This window comes from Triticum urartu, chromosome 4A (genome assembly GCF_056163025.1).
Source record: "Triticum urartu cultivar PI428250 chromosome 4A, HENAU_Tu73, whole genome shotgun sequence".
Lineage (NCBI taxonomy): Eukaryota > Viridiplantae > Streptophyta > Magnoliopsida > Poales > Poaceae > Triticum > Triticum urartu.
In genome coordinates this window covers 40,670,600-40,690,941 of record NC_141876.1, presented here as the reverse complement: position 1 = coordinate 40,690,941, position 20,342 = coordinate 40,670,600, and the positions used below count along the sequence as shown (strand labels likewise).

Below are 20,342 nucleotides of genomic sequence, written 5' to 3'. Positions count from 1 at the left end.
GCTCCCTACATACACATACAGGATACGGGTGCAGCTCAACTTCATCTTCGGAGATGCTGCAGCAAGAGCGTTGGGACCCCCGCGCGAGGTTGTGGCCGCCTCGCCATCGGCGTGGTGGATGGACACGCCGTCGCTTTTGGCAGCGCCGGCTGTGGCGCCTCGCCTCGGCAGCCATCCGCCGTGGGGCGCGCCGGCGTCGCCGCCATGGCTATTTCGCTGCGGGATAGGAACTGGAGGGGATAAGCCAATACTCAAAAACCTGACAAATTTACTAGGAAGGAGGGGGCTTTGTGCTAATGTGTGTTTAAGTTGCTGGTGGGAGCTCTGCCTTGAGCAGATGCCGTTCGCTACAGATCCAATGGGGTGGGATCCATGTTTCCAGATTTTCACTGAAATCAAGGGGCTGCTCGGATTCTCTCCACTCTCCAACTTCACGCCGGAGCGGAACAGGATCTAGTTCTAATTTATGGAGTGGTTGGAAGGTGAATCTATACTTTAAAACATGTCTATATACATCCATATGTAGTTCATATTAAAATCTCTTTTTAAACATTTCAATATTAACTACATACAGAACAAGCTAAGTGAATCTATACTCTAAAACATGTCTATATACATCCATATGTAGTCCATATTAAAATCTCTAAAAAGGCTTACATGTAGAAACAAAGGAAGTGAGTATATGCTACTGACCGCCCTCCCACTGGAAGGTGATATCCTACCGTTCAGAACCGGTTATGGAACCTGTGATAGAGAGAATGATGGATTATACTTCCTCCTTGTTCGGTTTTGTTCTTGAAATATTCCAGGCAGCGGTTCGTACGAGGATTCAAGAGGAAGTGTGTGATACTACAATCTTCCAAAGAAAGCACCTAGACAGACCCAAAATACTTCGACGTACAATGATGCACATTAAGCTTTGACTTTGTTCTAGAGATAATACAAGTTAATACAAGGCAATAAGTCTATAAAACCGAGATAATACAAGTTAATACATTAGATTTCTGCCTTCTTCCTCCTCTTTCTTCTATCGTCTCCTTCTCTTTCCTTTCCCCTTCGTCCTCGTGATTTGCCCTGCAAGGAACCAAGAAAAATATGAATACATCAAAGGATAGCGCAGGAGCATACCAATATTTAAGATAGGATCTCGTAAACCATGCAGTTGAGATATCTCGCTATCAATCAACAAATGTAGCATAAAATGAGACTAGTTCAGCAGTAAGGAATGCATGTACGATCGGAACCGTAATGTATCAAAAGACCTTGCAAGTTGCAGTGGTCTTTCAATCTAAAATGGTTTGGACATTGAACGGATAAATGTACCTCGGCAGAGAACGTTCTGAGGGGATCGCTACTTTTGCCTGAACCACTCCTGAATCCCATTCTTTTCTTCCTTCGGGGATTATCAAGACCCATAGCAGCCCTCGAAAGTTTGACTGCATTGCTGGCTTCTTTCGTTGTGGGGTCAATTAGGTATTCGGGGACATCACGCAGGTGAGCAGGAATGGATTTGTTGGTAAGCAACTTATCATGTTTGAGCAAATCTGAAACGAGTAGAAAGATTAAGCATATCATTCATTTGTAAGATTTAAATACCAACACAGCTCTTCTGAAAAAGATTGGGGAAGATTGATATATCTAACCGAGGTCTGTTGGATTCTCTTCAAAATGAGCTTTCAACCTACAAGGAAGCAAAGGGCATTGCTGTTAGAAGGGAATAAAGGCAGAATGACTACGGGATGAAGGTGTTTCTTGTTATGAAATATTAAGAATTGTGAATACTATATATTGATGCCTTATATCAATTAAATGCTACATCATGAACATAGCTGGTGAATGATACTCCTTCCATTCCTAAATACAAGGTGTTAGTTTTTCCAAAAAGTCAAACCTTGTCTATGTTTGACAAGTTTATAACAAAATATGTCAAGAACTACAATACTAAAATATAAAAATATATCCACGTCGAATCTAGTGATAATTATTTGGAGCAACTAATAATTATATTAGGATGTCGTTTTCAAACACTCTGTAAGGAAGACTGGAGACTGCAATTCTGCATTTCCCTTTCCCTACGTGATTTCATTATCATGTAATGTGATTTTGCTAACACTTGACTATTTCCTTGATGGACAAGGACTTTCTTACTTCTCAGAATTGAGGATTTCATTCTTTACGTCTTGACGACGTGCTTCCTGTATATCACGGCTTGTCACACTCCTAGCAACATCCTGCAAAAGGAATATCAATTGACATTAGCTACCAAAATCAGGGTTATTTCACATAGAACACATTTCAGTAACATTACTCTAGCACTACAAGGTATAGCAATTAAGAATATATTTGGGAGAAATCAAGTACAGATCATTCAAGATAAATACACTCCGTACCTGAGTCCTATATCGTAGGGACTCGACAGCGTTTTTTGTGAGTAACGGGAAAGGTAAAATGCAGTTGGTATCCTTTTTTTCAACATCTTGCAACATGTGTTCAATCTCTTCGAAAACATCCTCCTCCTCTGGTGAAACCTGAAAATAGAGTATGAAAAGAAAGAGGAAATAAATAACCAAAGACACAGGGTCTACTAAGCATGTTAGCAATTTCTGACAATAATATATGTGACTGAACTGAACCATGTAAAAACGGAACTTACAAGTGATATAGATGCACCGGTTTTATTTGCCCTCCCTGTTCGTCCTATTCTGTGAATATACCCAGCAGGATTCGGAGGCATGTCAAAATTAACTACCTAAAGAAGGGTTAGAGAAAAAGATCAGTCCTGCAACCTATTACAGAAATTACAAGATTGAACTATATAACAGCAACGACTTTACCACGAACTTGTAAGAACAGACAGAAGATGTCAACTATACTCAACTTCCTCACGTAATCGAATGAATACTGAGAAATTGATTTCTTAAAACATATTCTATTTTTGTTTAGCAGATAAGCCAGAGAAAGGTGAAATATAGCTTCGCAAAAAGAATCATTGGTGAAGCTGACCACAAAAAGCTTAAAAAATCCTTATTTCCTTTTATTTTAAAGAGAGAACATTTGTTGGTTGCCCCTCGCTACATCAAACTGGGCACTAGTTCCCCGGAAGAAAAAAAATGAGCACTAGTTGCTTGGTGAATTCAAAGTTTACACTGATGCTGCCACCAGGTCCAAAGTAAATATTGGTGCACTTAAAACAAAATAATAGTCTGCCCACCAGTTATTTACATATATGTTCAACTAGCCTTAGTTGTATTTACAGCATATAAAAACCAATTAGGTAGCGCTAATCATCATGGTTAAATTGGGCAATATGGTTGAGTAGACCAAGATATACTTACTGTAAAAACGTTTTTGAAGTCAATTCCTCTGACGACTCCGAATTCAGCATCTAAAGTTTGTTGCAAATGCTTGCGTGGCCCCTTTGAATCTTTTTTGCTTTCCTTATTGGTTTGCTTCGCCTCCTTTGTTTTATTGTCATCTGTTGCTATCAGGTAATCGAATAGCCTAGCATTGAAAGCCTAAAAGAAAGAAAAAGATACTTAAATGACTTCCCATATTTCAGAATCACCTTGTAACTGCAAGCTAGCAATCTAAGCTTATCAGGAAAGTCACACAAGTCACGTATCAAAGTTTTACTGACAGCCTTCTGTATCATTTTACTTCGGGCAACATAAAAGGCTTAGCAATACATAGAAACAGATATAAACAGCAATGATCTGTTTGCACGCCATGTACCAGCACCTAAAGGTATAATCAGGTTACATCATCCTCATCATGGACAAACACCAACACTAAAACTAGCCTAGGGGGTTAAGTGGCCCGGTTTTACAAGTTTTAAGGGGTGCATATCTAGTTTTCTAGTTGCGGATGCTAAGTAGACACAATACCAAATTCAAAGGGTATATATATTTTTTATATAAAACATTTACAAGGCAGTAAGCACCCTTTATAATTTTCCCAATAGTCGACACTGTTAGAAATCCTCTGACGCGTATGGATAAAATGAAGCCTGCCTCGTAAAAAATGTTGATTAGCAATCTACTGAAACCCAAGAAAGTTAATTAGCTTAACTGGTAAACAATTGGAGGGAAGAAAACTAATACTCCCTCCGTTCCAAAATAGATGACCCACCTTTGTACTAACTTTGTACTAAAGTTAGTACAAAGGTGGGTCATCTATTTTGGAACGGAGGGAGTATCATTCATTACAAGATAAACCATGGGAACACAAGATAATACAATTTAAGATCAATTATCTACACACACACACACACACACAAAAGGCAGGCTCTGGAGAAGCACTACCTCAATAATATGTAGGCGAGAATTTTGTGGCAACTCAGCATTCAACACTGCAGATCTTATCGCAAACTGTAAAAGTACAGCATATTCCTCAAATGTTAGTTAATTTATAAACAACCATATATATCTAAAATAAGAAACAGGAATAGAGAAACTAGCAATGACCAAAGTATTCTATTACGAAAGGAATGAAGTGGGGAACATGCTCCTGGAAGGAACAGTTGTTAAGAAGAATGCCATAACATCTCTCAAATGGCAATAAAAAAGATTTGACAAAACTTCATGCTGCAGATTTGACAGAACTTCTCCTTAGTGATAGATTCATATTCATCTGTTGGTGCTCACATACTCAATGTCCAAATGGTGGTAGTTCAATTATTGTTCCATTAAATATTTTTGGACTAGAATTGATCTAAATTTTCAAATTTCATTTCTGTTCAAATGCCAGATGATAATCAGTAACTCTATCAAATGAAACTATGCAAGAAAAGAGCAGCGCAGATAACAAGTTACAGATCCAAATCATATCACTACGGGAAGCAAATAGCAGTACCAATTTACCTTTTCCAGGAACAATCTTAATCTGAATGCATTGTCAATTGAGTTCACAAATATTAGAACTTTCTTTTGAATAAGCTCTAACTTCAGAAGGGAAAGGATATAAAGCATCTTATCCTTAGCACTGCATGAAATCTGTGGGCAAAAGATTGGGGGTAACTTAATCTGTGGTATTGAAATAAAAACACTAAAGCTACAGAAAATCAGCACAAGAACTGTAAATAGACACAGTCATTATTTAAGAATGGTCCCAAAAAAAGGGCTATGGACAGGGAACCATACTAACTTGTATACAATACCTGCTGGAGTCAACTATGGATTTACAGTTAGAATTTTCAAGTAATATTGTACAAACAGTGAGATCAACAAGCCTATGATGTAATGTAAAAGGGAAGCAGAAGATACTTACCCAAAATTGTTGCACATTTCTAGGGACCACGTCATCCTTTGCATGACCAACCTCGGTAAGAGTTAAAACAAAAGGGTTGTGCAGAAGTAGCTTTGTTAGTTTGTCGATATCAGGGCTGCAACAAATAAATTTTGATATTAGACAAATCATACAAAACCCAAACAGAAGTAAAGGTTAACTATATCAAAACTACTTTAGTTTGCAATGTTCTATGTCACCCGCAGGGGACCACCAACTCGGCTGTTGCGTGGTTGACGGTTAAAAAGAGGAGCAAAAATATAACGAAAGATCGTGCTGCAGTTGTTGGAGAATATTAAGCATTCATAGTAGGTCCTTTTTAAGATTTAAAATGAGACAACATTTCCAATTTTGGAACATAAGAGAATGGGAATGGAAGAATTGGTTCAGAATAGAAACTAAAACCAAGAGCATGATTTTGAGATACATTTGTTGTGTTTTACAAGAGTGTTGTGCTCACAAGTGTGTTTATTTGTGTTGGATCTGACATGTGAGTAAAAGTATATTTGTTTATTTATACCCCTTGGAAGGTTGCTAGCCCCACATGTGACTAGAAATGTACTTGTTTATTTGTCATGTTGGTCCCACATGTGAACTCACCACCAACTCCAACCTTTATAAGTAGGAAAGGAAAGATATATTAAGCTACTAGCAAAATCACATCAAGAAATGGAACACCGAAAACCATGTTAAGCAGCAACCATCCAGTAAGGGTGTGTTTGGTTTCAGTCATCAACTGGAATGGCATGGGTCGGACCCGTTCCAAGGCCTAGTTCTTGTGTTTGGTATGTAGCTGGAACAGGAACCAACTCGTTCCCACCGAGGGAATATTCGGCCCATATCCGGAATGCGCCGATACCTCCAAATCGGAGGAATCACGCGGAACCGGTTTGGGTCTCGCTCTAACCCCTCACTCCCGAGAAATCCTATCGCCTCTCCATCTTGCGCCGCTTCTCTCTCGATCTGAAGAGGAGCTGGTGCGGCGGGCGGGCGATTGGAGGGCGATGCCTGACCTGCGGGGGCGTTCAAGGACCCGTTCCTGCGGCAGCCGCGGCCTGATCTGCGGGAGGGCGTCACCGGCGGCCTGATCTGGTGGTGTGTGTGTGTGGGGGGGGGGGGGGGGGGGGGGGGGCTGATCTGCTGGTACGCTGCTGCCTGGTCTGCTGGGCGGCGCATCTTCTATGTGAATTGCTTCTTCTTGAGTTAGCGATGATTTTTCTTGCTGGAGGCAGAGGAGCGGTAGCAGATCGTAGCTTTCATATATTCTTGGTTCTTCTATGTAAATGCTTCTTTTGGTTTGTAGAAATGTATTGATGCAAGAGGAATAGTCATAAGATATGTTTGATATCGTGTATCTACCATGCTTGTATGTGCATATTATCAAAATGAACTAAATTCGTTTTATTCTGTCTCACCAACCAAACGCTAAAATGTAACCATTCCATTCCATCTATTGTCTCAGCCAAACATAAGAACGGGAGCGAGTACCCATTCTAGTGGAATGGAATGTCATGGAACCGTTACATTCCATTCCACTTCGTTCCGCAACCAAACACACCCTAAGAGAATCAGCAAGGTAACTCAGGGAACAGCTAAATATCCACAAACTGAAGTGCCAGCTCCATTCACTCGATTCAAATGCTAGTGAGATGCTTAGAGCTGTTACCGGTGCAGACTGCGGAATTAAGATGTTTTGAATAACTGCAGAAAAACGAAGCAAGAAGAACCAAATTTCACCTTGAAGTTGCAGACATCAGGATGGATTGGCAACTTCTTGGGATATGTGGGACAAGTGCCTTCAAGTCATCTTCGCAGCGATAGGATAGGAGAAGGTCAGCCTGGGAGCTAACCATTAAGAGATTAGTAACTTCTTCAAAAGGACATTTCTCAGGCATTCTGATACATCACGACAATTGTATGAAATTTTATACACAAAACTGTAATGTAACATATATTTGCCAATATAAGTATGTTAAAAATCATGACAGTAGATATTTGAAACACGCCACTCTAAAACATGGTATAGTTTAAACGGCAACACTGGGTACTGGCATAGAAAATGTTCTCAATTCTCCATTACCATAAATCAAATCCCCATATTTGCAGTGGCACATGACAGTATCATTCAGGCAGCATAGGCACTAATACTGTAAACGACTCAATTAAACAGTTTTTAACTTGAAGCTGAAAATTCAAAACCCCTGAATACTATTTTGTAAAATAATATAGATCCACAACTTCGACAGCTATGTTATGTTTTTGTATATGGGAAGAGACAACATAATTTGATATTTCAAACCCATAAGGAACTTGTTCGTTCCTTGTTGGGATAAAATCTTTCCAAGACTAAGCATAAATACTGCAACAGGCAAACAAATTGCACCTCATCAAGAATCATCATTGAAAGTGACTCTTTAATAGATGATCCCTGGACAATGCCCTTTGATATGCATGCTGCAACACAAGCTGGGGTTGTCACAAGAATATTAGGGGGCCCAGACAATGCAAGTTTCTGCAAGTAACAAGAAGCACAAGCAAGTTAGCTGGGCTAATAAATATAACCCTACAAAATTGATACTATTTGGAGAAAATAACAGTCGAACTCAAACAAGGCAAAAATGTCTCACAATATCCTTATCTGACATGCTCGCGGTCACTTGAACAATCTTCAACTTGGATGTACACAACTCAAGGAGAGATGATGCTTCATTATAAACCTACAGCAAGAAGAAAAGAAAAAAAAGCAACAGTGAGGTATTTGGCAATGACTAGTCATATCATAATATTTAACATAAGTAAAAGTTTATTCGCAATGCACTAGTAGATTGTAATATGAATCACTGAAGTAATTAGCAGGTCTAACATTCAACTCGCAAAAAAATCTCACTACATGCAGCATCAAATAGAAGAACAATTCATATTATCGTGCATGAATCAGGACGTAATATTAACTAGAGATAAATCAATAAGCGACTCTACAGCAGCTGCCTATACACATACAAAATATCCTGCGAAGAAACAGAAGTCAGATACCTGCTGGCATAACTCGCGAGTTGGCACCAGGATTAAGGCATTTGGTGCAGATTTCCGAATACGCCCATCTTTGCACAACTTCAACAGCTCTTGCAGCAGCGGGAGAAGGTAGGCAAAGGTCTTTCCAGAACCAGTCTTGGCCTTAGCGACCACATCCTTCCCTTCCTGGAATCGCAACATTAGGCCGTCATTCAGTACCACGAACTACGGGAAATCAAACAGTTGCATTTTGAACTAAATGGCTACCACAATCATGAGTAGAGCTTCACTAAACCCAACTCTAATTCAGTCCGGCTTGCATTGACAAGTGTCAGAAGGCTGCTGCGCCTAACCCAAAAGATTCACCGGAGAAAGCAAGCAGGCTGGCTATCATAATAGTACTGTAATTGGCTGATTTATCAGGCTAAACAGGCTAAAACTTGTTCCAATGAGAGCTTACTAAATTTTAATCAGTTGTTGACTAAACGCCACCAGAACGAGCGAGACTGAAAGCTAGAAAGGCAGAAATAGCGCACCAGGATGAGCGGGATGGCCTCTCGCTGGATCGGGGTGGTCTTGGTCAAGCCCTTCTTCCTCAGGGCCCTCTTGAGCTGCTCGTCCAGCCCCAGCTCATCAAACGTCACCTCCCTCTCCTCCTCCTCTGCCGCCGCCGCCTCCTCCTCCTTCCCCTCCTCCACGCCGCCACTCGCAGCGTCCGCGCTCCGCCCGTCCTCCACCTCGCTTCCGGCGCCCCCCGCTCCCTGCGCAGCCGCCTCCTCCTCCGCGTTCGGGGCCGGTGCGTCCTCGTGCGGCGCCGCCGCCGCCGCCTCTACATGCTCCTCCCCCCGGAGCGAGCCGCGCTGCTTCTGCTTCTTCGCCATGGGTTTCTTCCGGGGGAACGAACGGCTGCCGCTAGGGTTTAAGGGAGGCTTTCTTTTTGTTGGAAGCTATGAGGAAAATGGATGGCCCGCGAAAATATTGGGCCGCATGGGCCGCCGGCAACGAATGTGACCTGCGGACCGTGGCCCTCAAGTTTGCGAACTGGCGCTATCTAAGCCGTCCGATATAGATCGACGGCCGAAATTGCTCTTCGCAAAAGAGAAAGATGGACCCGAAAAAAAAGAGACCGCTCACTGTTGTGCAGTTGCAGGCAACTCCACTCCCCTCTCCCCTTCCAGCCGCCGTCGCGATGGCCGAGACGGTGGACTTCGCGAGCGGCGACGGGGAGGCCTGGCGTGCGGCGCTGGGCGCGTACGACCGCCGGCTCGCGGCGCTGGACAAGCCCGACCTCCTGGACGCCGACTCCTTCTACCGCCACGACCTCCCCCTCCTGCTGCACGGCCGCGACCCGGACCCCTACCTCGCCAAGCCCGAGCTGGTGCAGCTCATGCAGTGGAAGCTCTCGCGCGGCAAGTGGAGGTCAGGGCCTCTTCCTGCTCCTAGTCCATTTTTCCCTGTCGGTTGCATAGCACAGCTGCATTTCAAGTTTTCCCCTTGCTAGGGAGGGCGTGGTGCCTCCTGCTGAAAGTCTCTCAGATGACAATATTGAGTATTGGTTTAGCATCCAAAGTGAAATGTGGGCATAGAAATAAACAGTTCAGGTTTAAAGAAATATGCGCTCAGCTGATAAGAAAGCACAGTTCATTGGGTTCTTCCTGGTTCCAGCTAAGCCCCACAAACAACCAGAGCTAGTAACAAGTCAGTTGTCCTACGAATTACGTTAAAGGTGTTTCTTTCTCTGTTTCTCAGTTTAGAAAGACTTTAGAACAGGATTTTGACAGTTTGAATACAGCATTTTATTCTGATTCAACCTGACAAGGTAAAAGGGGATGGGAGATAGTTTGATATCTGAAGTCCCTAATGTATCATGTGCAGAAACAGAAAAGTAATGCTGGGCTATGGTAAACGTGCATTTTAACAAGAATGACAAATTCAAAACTAGTACATGAAAGGACTGTGTATATCTGCACGCAACTGTGGTTTGTTGATGTCTTCAAAATTGACAACAAGGACAAGCCTGAAGCAACAGCACATATTTTCTGCACAAGATAATGTACTTAATAAAGCTCACAGATGCTAGGAATGTGATTGGTTGGAGTATTATTACCATGATGCTAGATTGCTAGTAATATCTTAATTGTTTGGTTTATTATTTTGATCCATGTAGGCAGTGTGCTAGTATCGTGCTTGCTGGCCAACAATATCCAATCTTCACTCTGCATTTGTTGCTAGGCCGAGGCTGATGGATTTCGTCAAAAGCTTGGATGACAAAGTTGTAGAGTCAGCGTCACGCAAGGCATTTGCAGCGCTGCCCGACCTCAGCAAGGCCATCACCGAGCTCACTGTGCTCAAGGGTGTCGGCCCTGCCACTGCATCCGCGGTGCTCGCTGCCCATGCACCCGATGTTGCGCCCTTCATGTCAGACGAAGTGAGCTTGTTCAAATGTTCTTTTTTCCTCAATGTATCTGCCTTTCTAGGCGATATGGTTGCACCTTTTGTGTTTTAAGCTTTAGTGATATGTGTTCAGGCAATGGTCGCAGCCTTGGGCAATGTAAAGGAATACACTCTGAAGCAGTACCTTGCGTTTGCGGAGAAGTTGCAGGCTAAAGCAGAGGTATAATGTTGCCTTGCATTTGATATATCTGCAAAAATGTTGCAACGATAGCATCATTTGCTTGATTGTGTTGGTTGAACTGTTCTGCAGAATGTGGCCTTGAGTTGAATCAGGTAGCTGCAAGCGTATGATGTATTATTGTTGTGTGTTGCAAGCGATCATCAATTGATTTCGGCCATAGGTTAAAAGTTCTAATTCACCAGTCCAAAATGAAAACTTTCAGTAAATGCAGTTAATCTATGCTGCCAAATATGTTTGATCTTTCTCTCCATCTAGACAAGCTAAAACTACATTAAAAATAGCTGATTGTCACAATGTGCTCTGTTTTATGAGTTAATCTTAGCTAGTAGCAGTTTGGAGTTGAACATACAAATGTATATTTGTGTTATTATACTGCTTTAGGAGAAGTTCCATTTTAGCAATGTAAAAGAGCACTAGTTTGTAATTCGACGACCCTTTCCCAAATAGTAACACAAAATGCATTAAAAAAAATTGGGCTTATTATTTCTTTTCCATGAGATGCATATCCAGATCACATCTCAAATTTTTAGTTGCATATATATCTGTCCAGAACTAGGCTCCATATGACACAATAGGGCAATAGGTTAATTAATACTCCCTCCGCAACAAAATATAAGATGTTTTTTATGCCCTATGCAAAACCAAAAAATGTCTTACATTTTAGTACAAGAGGGAGTAATTACTAAGATGATACAAAGCATGTTATACTCGCAGGTTGTAGATTCGTTATGTTTTGCTAATTTCCTCGACATAGTTCCTAATTTGTTACCTTGTGCTAATTTCAACATTATACCTTGTGATTTCAAAATATTACTTGTAGAACTTGAAAATCCTTTGGCTGACAACTTGTGTTCCTCTTCAAGGAGTTGAGCGTAGGAGGAGAAAGCTTGACACCTTCGGATGTTGAGAGAGCTTTGTGGAGCTCGGCAATCGCCTCCAAGCCACCGAAGGCACCAGCAGGTGGGAAGAGAAAACGATGACGTGTGTGCCGCCGCACGGTTGCGCTAGAGCTAGAATGGTCTGCTGGTGATAGGCCTTAGATCGATCTTTGTAGAATGTATGTCATGTACTTGATGTCTTTGGATCAGCAAACATATTTGTGAATGGGGAATGGCGCACCTCCTGAGCTTGGCATTTGGCTATCAGATGATGACCTGGTGTTTCCGTCAAAGGACTGACCGCCTGTAAAATTGTCATGAAATTCATAGACCAATTCCAGTTAGCCCTCTACTACTTGGAACTTTGAACTGAAATGTAAAAAACCTCCGTCTATGATGTAAAATATGCGGTATGGCCTAGCCTTTTTTTCTTTTTCTTTTCTACACTGAGGGTACACATCGGGTTCTACAAAACCCTGTCCTTGAAAACTGGAGTAAAACGAAGCGTCGTGATCATTCCCCATGAACTCGAGCTGTAGGTGGTGTTTGGTTCTCTAGTTCTAGGACTTTTTCTAGTACCAACTAAAAAGTCCCTAGTCCCTTCCTAGAGGTTATTAAATGATCATGTTGCCTCTAGTATATAAAAAAATAACAATCAAACAACACCATGGGGTGGCGGGCCAATGGGTGCATGGAGGGGCATTGTTGGAAAAGTCACAAAATGTCTCAAAAAGACTCTCCTTGAAAGTCTCATTTAGTCCCAAATGACTAGTTTAGTCCCTAAAAAGTCTTGAGTTGAATGTTGAGGAATACACTCTGAAGCAGTACCTTGCGTTTGCGGAGAAGTTGCAGGCTAAAGCAGAGGTATAATGTTGCCTTGCATTTGATATATCTGCAAAAATGTTGCAACGATAGCATCATTTGCTTGATTGTGTTGGTTGAACTGTTCTGCAGAATGTGGCCTTGAGTTGAATCAGGTAGCTGCAAGCGTATGATGTATTATTGTTGTGTGTTGCAAGCAATCATCAATTGATTTCGGCCATAGGTTAAAAGTTCTAATTCACCAGTCCAAAATGAAAACTTTCAGTAAATGCAGTTAATCTATGCTGCCAAATATGTTTGATCTTTCTCTCCATCTAGACAAGCTAAAACTACATTAAAAATAGCTGATTGTCACAATGTGCTCTGTTTTATGAGTTAATCTTAGCTAGTAGCAGTTTGGAGTTGAACATACAAATGTATATTTGTGTTATTATACTGCTTTAGGAGAAGTTCCATTTTAGCAATGTAAAAGAGCACTAGTTTGTAATTCGACGACCCTTTCCCAAATAGTAACACAAAATGCATTAAAAAAAATTGGGCTTATTATTTCTTTTCCATGAGATGCATATCCAGATCACATCTCAAATTTTTAGTTGCATATATATCTGTCCAGAACTAGGCTCCATATGACACAATAGGGCAATAGGTTAATTAATACTCCCTCCGCAACAAAATATAAGATGTTTTTTATGCCCTATGCAAAACCAAAAAATGTCTTACATTTTAGTACAAGAGGGAGTAATTACTAAGATGATACAAAGCATGTTATACTCGCAGGTTGTAGATTCGTTATGTTTTGCTAATTTCCTCGACATAGTTCCTAATTTGTTACCTTGTGCTAATTTCAACATTATACCTTGTGATTTCAAAATATTACTTGTAGAACTTGAAAATCCTTTGGCTGACAACTTGTGTTCCTCTTCAAGGAGTTGAGCGTAGGAGGAGAAAGCTTGACACCTTCGGATGTTGAGAGAGCTTTGTGGAGCTCGGCAATCGCCTCCAAGCCACCGAAGGCACCAGCAGGTGGGAAGAGAAAACGATGACGTGTGTGCCGCCGCACGGTTGCGCTAGAGCTAGAATGGTCTGCTGGTGATAGGCCTTAGATCGATCTTTGTAGAATGTATGTCATGTACTTGATGTCTTTGGATCAGCAAACATATTTGTGAATGGGGAATGGCGCACCTCCTGAGCTTGGCATTTGGCTATCAGATGATGACCTGGTGTTTCCGTCAAAGGACTGACCGCCTGTAAAATTGTCATGAAATTCATAGACCAATTCCAGTTAGCCCTCTACTACTTGGAACTTTGAACTGAAATGTAAAAAACCTCCGTCTATGATGTAAAATATGCGGTATGGCCTAGCCTTTTTTTCTTTTTCTTTTCTACACTGAGGGTACACATCGGGTTCTACAAAACCCTGTCCTTGAAAACTGGAGTAAAACGAAGCGTCGTGATCATTCCCCATGAACTCGAGCTGTAGGTGGTGTTTGGTTCTCTAGTTCTAGGACTTTTTCTAGTACCAACTAAAAAGTCCCTAGTCCCTTCCTAGAGGTTATTAAATGATCATGTTGCCTCTAGTATATAAAAAAATAACAATCAAACAACACCATGGGGTGGCGGGCCAATGGGTGCATGGAGGGGCATTGTTGGAAAAGTCACAAAATGTCTCAAAAAGACTCTCCTTGAAAGTCTCATTTAGTCCCAAATGACTAGTTTAGTCCCTAAAAAGTCCCCCCCCCCCCCCGTTTGGTAAAAAGTCTCTAAGGCTAGTCATAGTGGGAGTAACTTAGATAGTAACATAGCGCACCTCGAGAATTTTTTGCTTATGTGGCAAGTAGTTAATGAAAAGTAGTAACATAATATGTTACTGTAACATAGCGCTTTCCAAGACAACATGAGTCTACAAGCTATTAAATAAGGCCACATATGACACTAGTACTATGTTACTTTGCACTATGAAGATAGTAACTTAGACTAGTGTCATGCATATGACACTACTTCCCACTATGACCAGCTTAAGGACTTCTTCTAGTCTCTACACAAAAAAATCGCTGTAAACAAACACCCTGTAGTGTCAGTGGCGCCCGTTCAGGTCCCAAAGCATTTCAGTTATGACGCTGCCATCGCAAGCGACGCATAGATAAATGCACCAAGCGTTAACTCATCTAGCCACCCAGGTAACCAAAGCAGCTCTAGAATCTCAATCCTCCCAACCTGAACTACTCCAGGTTCATCTCTGGAGTCTTGGCCATGGCAGCCGTGGACTGGTCCTCGCTCCCGAGCGACCTCGTCCGCCGCGTCGCCGACTGCTTCCTCGCCGCCAACGACGTGGACTACTACATGGACCTCCGCGCCGTCTGCGGCAGCTGGCGCTCCGCCACCGACGACCCCAATGACAGCCCGGACGACCCTCGCTTCCGGCCCCGGCAGTGGGTCGTGCTCGACGACGACGTCTTCCGGAGAGAGGACACGCGCCTCCTGGTGAACACCCACACCGGCCGCTTCCTCCGCAAGGAGCTCCCTCTGCTCGCCGGCCACCGCTACGTCGCCACCACTCCCGGTGGATTCTTCGTGCTGGCGGACTACGATGACTATTACGCCGCTCGCGTCCTCAACCCTTTCACAGGCCACATGATCCATTTCAGGGCAACCGTGCCCTCCGACATGGTGGATGCTGCTGCTGTCATCGGGTCGCCCCCCACCATCATCTTGCTCTGCGGCTCGGATCGTAAGTGGTACATGGCTAGCCCCGACAGTAGAAGTTTTGCTGTGTACCAAGAGGAGGACGCCTACCCGCTGATCCGGCTGGCTGTCGCCGGTGGCATGTATGCCGACGGCGAGCAGAGACCGGTGCCTCCGCTGCCAGCTGCCGTGGCCGACAAGATCTTTTGATCTGATGAGGCTGTTCTCCGTTGATCCATCCGAGATGTTCTGGTCTGATGTTATTGAGCATGTTGCCGACGATGCTCATGCTCTTGAGATTGGGCATGCAAACAACAACCGCTGCTACCTGGTACAATCCCTGGGAGAAGTGTTCATCGTCTTCAAGCTGCAGCATGGCATGCAGGTTTTCAGGATGGACGACTCTAACCGGGGTGTACTCGAGCCTGTGAAGAGCATCGGTCACCACGCCATCTTCGTCGGCTGCTGCAGGTGCCTGGCTGTTGATGCCGATAAGTTCCCATCTGTTGAGGCCAATTGCATCTACCACCTAGTAGGTATGAATCCATACGGTGATTTCTACTTCCATGACGTCTACAAGTTTGACCTCAAGGACGGGACAGAAGAGATGGTCTCTGAAGCCATAAGTTGGTCAGATCCCATCACACGGAGGGATGCTGACTCTCCTTTCACAGCCGTTCAGCTCCTCTCCAGCTACACCATCAACGTCCGGGGTTCTGAACTTGTGATTCCGGAAACGTGTCGAGTAGATATTGATCAGTTAGTGGAGGAGTTCTTCTCAACTGAGGATAAGGAATTCTTCGCAATGTTTCCTCTGCAGTTAGGTTAATTTCCCTATCCCATGTTCAGGCAAGAAGCAAAGTTAAGTCTAGTAACAGAATATCTAATGCTTGTAATGCTTTCTGGTACCTGCGTCCGTGTGTTCTTCCCTAACTCCCACTTATTAGCAATGAAATATGTTGGTTCAAATCTGCTTCCACTTCTTGATTTGGCATTGCAATTCAATCACTCAGCATAATATTAAGATGACAGTGTCCTTGACAATGGCTTCGTGCCCACCAACGACGACTCTTAATCAGCTGAAATGCCCTATCTTTTTGCACTCCATTCTGCACAAATAAGATTTCAAGCGTATGTGTAATTTTTGCATATTGGAAACAATAGTTCAAATTTGTACATCATAGTGGTGAAAAGATAGCTCTAGCTTGATACAACCAGCACAAATCGTTGGCAATCTAAAAATCTCTATGTAGTCAACAATCCAATCTATATAGATTATGACTATGTTCACTTATCTTGTTCCAAATTGCTATTAGTATTTAATCCATGATGTTACAATTAAATCCCAGGCATTATGAGTGATTCCAATTATTAGTTTTTATATTTAATTTACTTCAGATGCAAGGACAAAGCTCTGCGTTAGAAGCATAAGATCGATTCAGAAATTAAAATCTGGAACAGCTAAGTGTTTAATTTTGTTGAGATGCCTGTATATATATTGGTACCTAAGTCTCAGCAACAATGTTCAATTTTAAGCATATCAAGAAACAACCCGTTTATACTTCTATTAGGAAATACACAGCATATACAAGCATCACATTTCTCAATTTTAAGTTATTATATGCTTATTAGAATGGAGAATATATTGCCTCACACCAAATATTCTGGCACTCCATATTCCATCCATCTCCATGCATGAGAGTTGAGACCATACAGGATAAAGCACAAGCACCGGTTCATGAAAGTGCACATAAGCATAGCTGCATATTGCAGAGCATGGCATGCATTTAACTAGATAAGCTCAAAAGGTTTAGTGTGCACCTGATTAAAGATCAATACAACAACAACAAAGCCTTTAGTCCCAAACAAATTGGGGTAGGCTAGAGGTGAAACCCATAAGATCTCGCGACCAACTCATGGCTCTGGCACATGGATAGCAAGCTTCCACGCACCCCTGTCCATAGCTAGTTCTTTGGTGATACTCCAATCCTTCAGGTCTCTCTTAAAGATCAATACAGCAGTACTAAATTAAAATGTTACGGAAATGAGGGGGCTCAACTTGATTAAATGTTAATACCAGCACCAACATGTAATAGACATATTTACTTCCACAAAAGCAACTGCTGAGTAAAAAAAATTGTGAGTTTACATGGTTTACACATTTCAATAAAAAAATCATATCACAAGTAATATATCGTCAAATAATAGTTAGGATATAAGAAGGCATCAACTCTTCAATCACAGTGAACATACACATTCTGTACCAACTACCAAGATCAGACTTTTAAGTGGGTTTAGATATATTAGTACAATAAATCAGTAACTACTCTTAGTATCTCAGAGATAAGCATGAAGAGTGAAACAGAAAGTTCAAAATGTAACGTTACACTACTAACTCTCTACTACATAACTGATGGAGTGATGAGTTTTGTTACTTGCGTAGTTGGCAACTGTTGCATTTATCCCTGGCATCTTCAATCTCAGCTCAAGCTTGTTTGGATCAATCTTCCAGTTGCAACAAGCTAGGTCAGGCATGACCTAGCTCAGACAGGCTGGACTCACTTCCAGCCATAGTAGTATTGTATATTGGTGTTATTTTCTTTTGCACTGGCACTGAAAGGCCCCAATATCATTAGCCCCTGAAAGCTTTTCAAAACTGAAGTACATACTGGCAGATGGACTTCAGATAGGAACGGAGTGTCACTTGGCTCAAGTATCAATATCAGGTGTGAGTAGAAATACTGCAAACCTGCTCCATTTTCAGCAAGACCAATATTTCCTTATTGGTTGCTTCATAAACCAATCGCTCCCACAAACAATTCAATCAAGTGAAGGTGCACTGGTTCATTGCCCACTTATGATCCTAGTTTAACTCAACTCGGGAATTCTTCATCATCGACAGAATCCGAAAGGTCAGCATGTTCTCTAGACTGACCCTGAACAGTCTGCCTCCCCCGACTCCGCTTTTGCCCTTTCCTTCTCTTTGACTTAGGCTTCTCTTCGAGATCCTTCACCCCACGCCTCTTATACATTTTAAAGCTTACATGCCTCTCCTCCGCCATCAACCTCACCTTCTCAGTGATTTCAGCAGCAATCTGTCTGTTGTACAGTTTTTTCAGTCCCTTCATTAGCTTTGCAAACGTGTCTGGCTGCGGCATCAGCCCAGCCTCGAGCATGTCCAAGCAATACGAGCAGGCCTCCTTGACATGTTTCTTCGCATACAGTGCATGGATCCAGATTGTCCATGCACTCACATTTAGTTCACAGCCTCTGCTGGCAATGCAACCCCAAACATCCTTTGCGAGCTCAAGTTTCTCATCTCTGACTAACGCATTGAGGAGGTCCTTCAGCACTCCGTACTGTGGTGCAACAAATAGCCCCCTCCCGACCATGTCCTTGAAATAATTGCACGCGTCGACCAGCGATCCCTGGCCAACAAGCCCATTCACCATGATTGCGAAGGTGTCGACCCCAGGACTAAGGCCGCTATTCTCCATCTCGTTCCACAATGCCATGGCTTGTTTCGTCTCTCCGAGCTTACAGGACAACCGAATCACCACATTGTAGATACTGAGGTCTGGGGGGCACCTGCACTCCCTCATCCTCTCCATCAGCTCCAAGCACTCCTCCAGCTGCTCCTTCTTCTCATGCGCCACAAAGAACCCAAGGTACACTCCGGGATCCACCCGCAGCCCGTCCCTCGACATGGAGTCCAAGAACTCATACCCCTGGGATAACCTGCCGGCCTTGCAAAACGCACTAACCAGAGCGCCGTAGGTGACAGAATCCGGCGTGCATCCCTTCCTCCGCATTTCAACAAACACCCGCATTACCTCATCGACCCTCCCCTTGGACCCAAGCCCCTGCATGAGGGTGGTGTAGGACACCGCATTGGGAGGGCAATCCCGCCGCTCCATCTCCCTTGTGAGCTCGAACGCGTCCTCGAACCTGCCGTCCGCGACGAATCCCGCGAGCAGGGTGTTGAAGACAACGACGTCCGGGGCGACCCCGGCGGCCTTCATGCGGGCGAGCACGTGCTTGGCCTCGTCGAGCTTGCCCAGGCGGCACCAGCCGTAGAGCAGGGCGGTGTAGTGGCGGAGCTCGAGCGGGAGCCGGGGCTGGAGCTCCTCGACGAGCCGCTCGGCGGCGGCGACGTGGCCGGCCTTGGAGAGCGACTCGAGGAGGGAGAGGAAGAGGGAGGGGTGGTCGTGGGCGGGGCGGGAGTAGAGGAGCGAGAGCGCGAAGGGGAGGACGCGCGGCGGCGGGAGGCGGCGGAGGACGGGCGATAGGATGGAGGCCGAGAGGAGGTGGGAGGGGAGCGGCGCGAGGAGGGAGGGGCAGGGCGCGGCGGAGGCGCGGGAGAAGCACTTGGCGAGGAGCGCGAGGGAGGAGGGGAGCGGCGCGGAGGGCAGCGACGGGGAGCACCAGTGGAAGTAGCCGAGCGCGAGGGAGGAGGCGGCGCCGCAGCGGCGGAGGACGGCGTCGAGGAGGCGCGGGGAGGACGGGTCGAGCCCCGACGCGGAGAGCGCGGAGGCCAGCCTCTGCGGGTCGGCGCCGTGGCGGCGGAGCAGGCGGTGCGCGAGCTCCGCGGAGGAGGCGAGGCTGTGGTCCGGGGCGGCGTCGGTGGAGAGGCGGCGGCGGAGGAGGGTGGCCGGGAGGAGGCGCTGCATCCTCGCGGTGGTGGGACGACTAGCGGGGGTTCTGCTGATCTGTTCTGTGTGCCATACGAACAATTGCATGTCAGTCAAGAACTCAAGATACTTGTGACGGACACCACAACGATTGCATTTCGTCATGAACTGATGAGTGATGATCAGTGGGTCGCCTTCCAGACTGAACCAATAGTATTTTCTGCATTACAGTTCTCTAAAAGATGTTTCGTTGCTGCATAGCAACTCAGTTGTGGTATATACAAATTCTCCTTACTCAGTATATACTCCTTCGGTTCACAAATACTGTAAGGCCTCCTTTGATTCATAGGATAGGAATGTTATAGGAATAGGAAAATTATAGGAAGTGAGATGACATGT

At 44.0% G+C, this 20,342-nt stretch overlaps 3 protein-coding genes and 1 pseudogene across 5 annotated transcripts; 2 read left to right on the top strand and 2 right to left on the bottom strand.

The window, feature by feature from the left end:
• Window positions 1-891: 891 nt before the first annotated feature.
• On the bottom strand, window positions 892-9,176 carry LOC125528022 (P-loop containing nucleoside triphosphate hydrolases superfamily protein). The gene is made up of 15 exons (XM_087517665.1): window positions 8,832-9,176; window positions 8,317-8,481; window positions 7,911-8,000; window positions 7,667-7,795; window positions 7,021-7,121; window positions 5,266-5,380; window positions 4,860-4,991; window positions 4,302-4,367; window positions 3,336-3,515; window positions 2,654-2,749; window positions 2,391-2,528; window positions 2,149-2,231; window positions 1,644-1,681; window positions 1,324-1,544; window positions 892-1,074 (listed from the first exon to the last, which is right to left on the bottom strand). Exons 1-15 carry the CDS (start codon window positions 9,174-9,176, stop codon window positions 997-999), a joined length of 1,977 nt encoding a protein of 658 aa, XP_087373791.1. The 3' UTR covers window positions 892-996.
• Window positions 9,177-9,400: 224 nt separating this feature from the next.
• On the top strand, window positions 9,401-13,991 carry LOC147974662 (DNA binding protein). Its single transcript, XM_087517669.1, has 5 exons — window positions 9,401-9,714; window positions 10,528-10,723; window positions 10,823-10,909; window positions 11,794-12,672; window positions 13,557-13,991. The coding sequence occupies exons 1-4, from the start codon at window positions 9,401-9,403 to the stop codon at window positions 11,908-11,910; spliced, it is 714 nt and encodes a 237-aa protein (XP_087373795.1). The 3' UTR covers window positions 11,911-12,672; window positions 13,557-13,991.
• On the bottom strand, window positions 13,735-20,090 carry LOC147974660 (putative pentatricopeptide repeat-containing protein At5g65820). 3 transcript variants are annotated; one of them, XR_015600217.1, is made up of 3 exons: window positions 17,748-20,090; window positions 16,222-17,313; window positions 13,735-13,875 (listed from the first exon to the last, which is right to left on the bottom strand). XR_015600217.1 is itself a non-coding variant. In XM_087517667.1 (1 exon), exon 1 carries the CDS (start codon window positions 20,049-20,051, stop codon window positions 18,186-18,188), a length of 1,866 nt encoding a protein of 621 aa, XP_087373793.1. In that variant the 5' UTR covers window positions 20,052-20,090; the 3' UTR covers window positions 17,529-18,185. The 3 variants fall into 3 exon arrangements, 1 of the variants encoding a protein (XP_087373793.1); XR_015600218.1 differs by having other exon boundaries at window positions 16,222-16,421; XM_087517667.1 differs by lacking the exons at window positions 13,735-13,875; window positions 16,222-17,313 and having other exon boundaries at window positions 17,529-20,090.
• On the top strand, window positions 14,379-16,146 carry LOC147974661 (uncharacterized; annotated as a pseudogene).
• Window positions 20,091-20,342: the final 252 nt, after the last annotated feature.

Bases quoted from the DNA above. Each gene is read 5' to 3' on its own strand.
- LOC125528022 (XM_087517665.1), bottom strand. From the start codon at position 9,176: ATGGCGAAGAAGCAGAAGCAGCGCGGCTCGCTCCGGGGGGAGGAGCAT. The intron at 5,381-7,020 runs GTGAAATTTGGT...TATTTGTTGCAG, and splicing joins CTGATGTCTGCAACTTCAAG to CCCTGATATCGACAAACTAA. The intron at 2,232-2,390 runs GTACGGAGTGTA...TTCCTTTTGCAG, and splicing joins CCCTACGATATAGGACTCAG to GATGTTGCTAGGAGTGTGAC.
- LOC147974662 (XM_087517669.1), top strand. From the start codon at position 9,401: ATGGACCCGAAAAAAAAGAGACCGCTCACTGTTGTGCAGTTGCAGGCA. The intron at 10,724-10,822 runs GTGAGCTTGTTC...ATATGTGTTCAG, and splicing joins CGCCCTTCATGTCAGACGAA to GCAATGGTCGCAGCCTTGGG. The intron at 10,910-11,793 runs GTATAATGTTGC...TTCCTCTTCAAG, and splicing joins AGTTGCAGGCTAAAGCAGAG to GAGTTGAGCGTAGGAGGAGA.
- LOC147974660 (XM_087517667.1), bottom strand. From the start codon at position 20,051: ATGCAATTGTTCGTATGGCACACAGAACAGATCAGCAGAACCCCCGCT.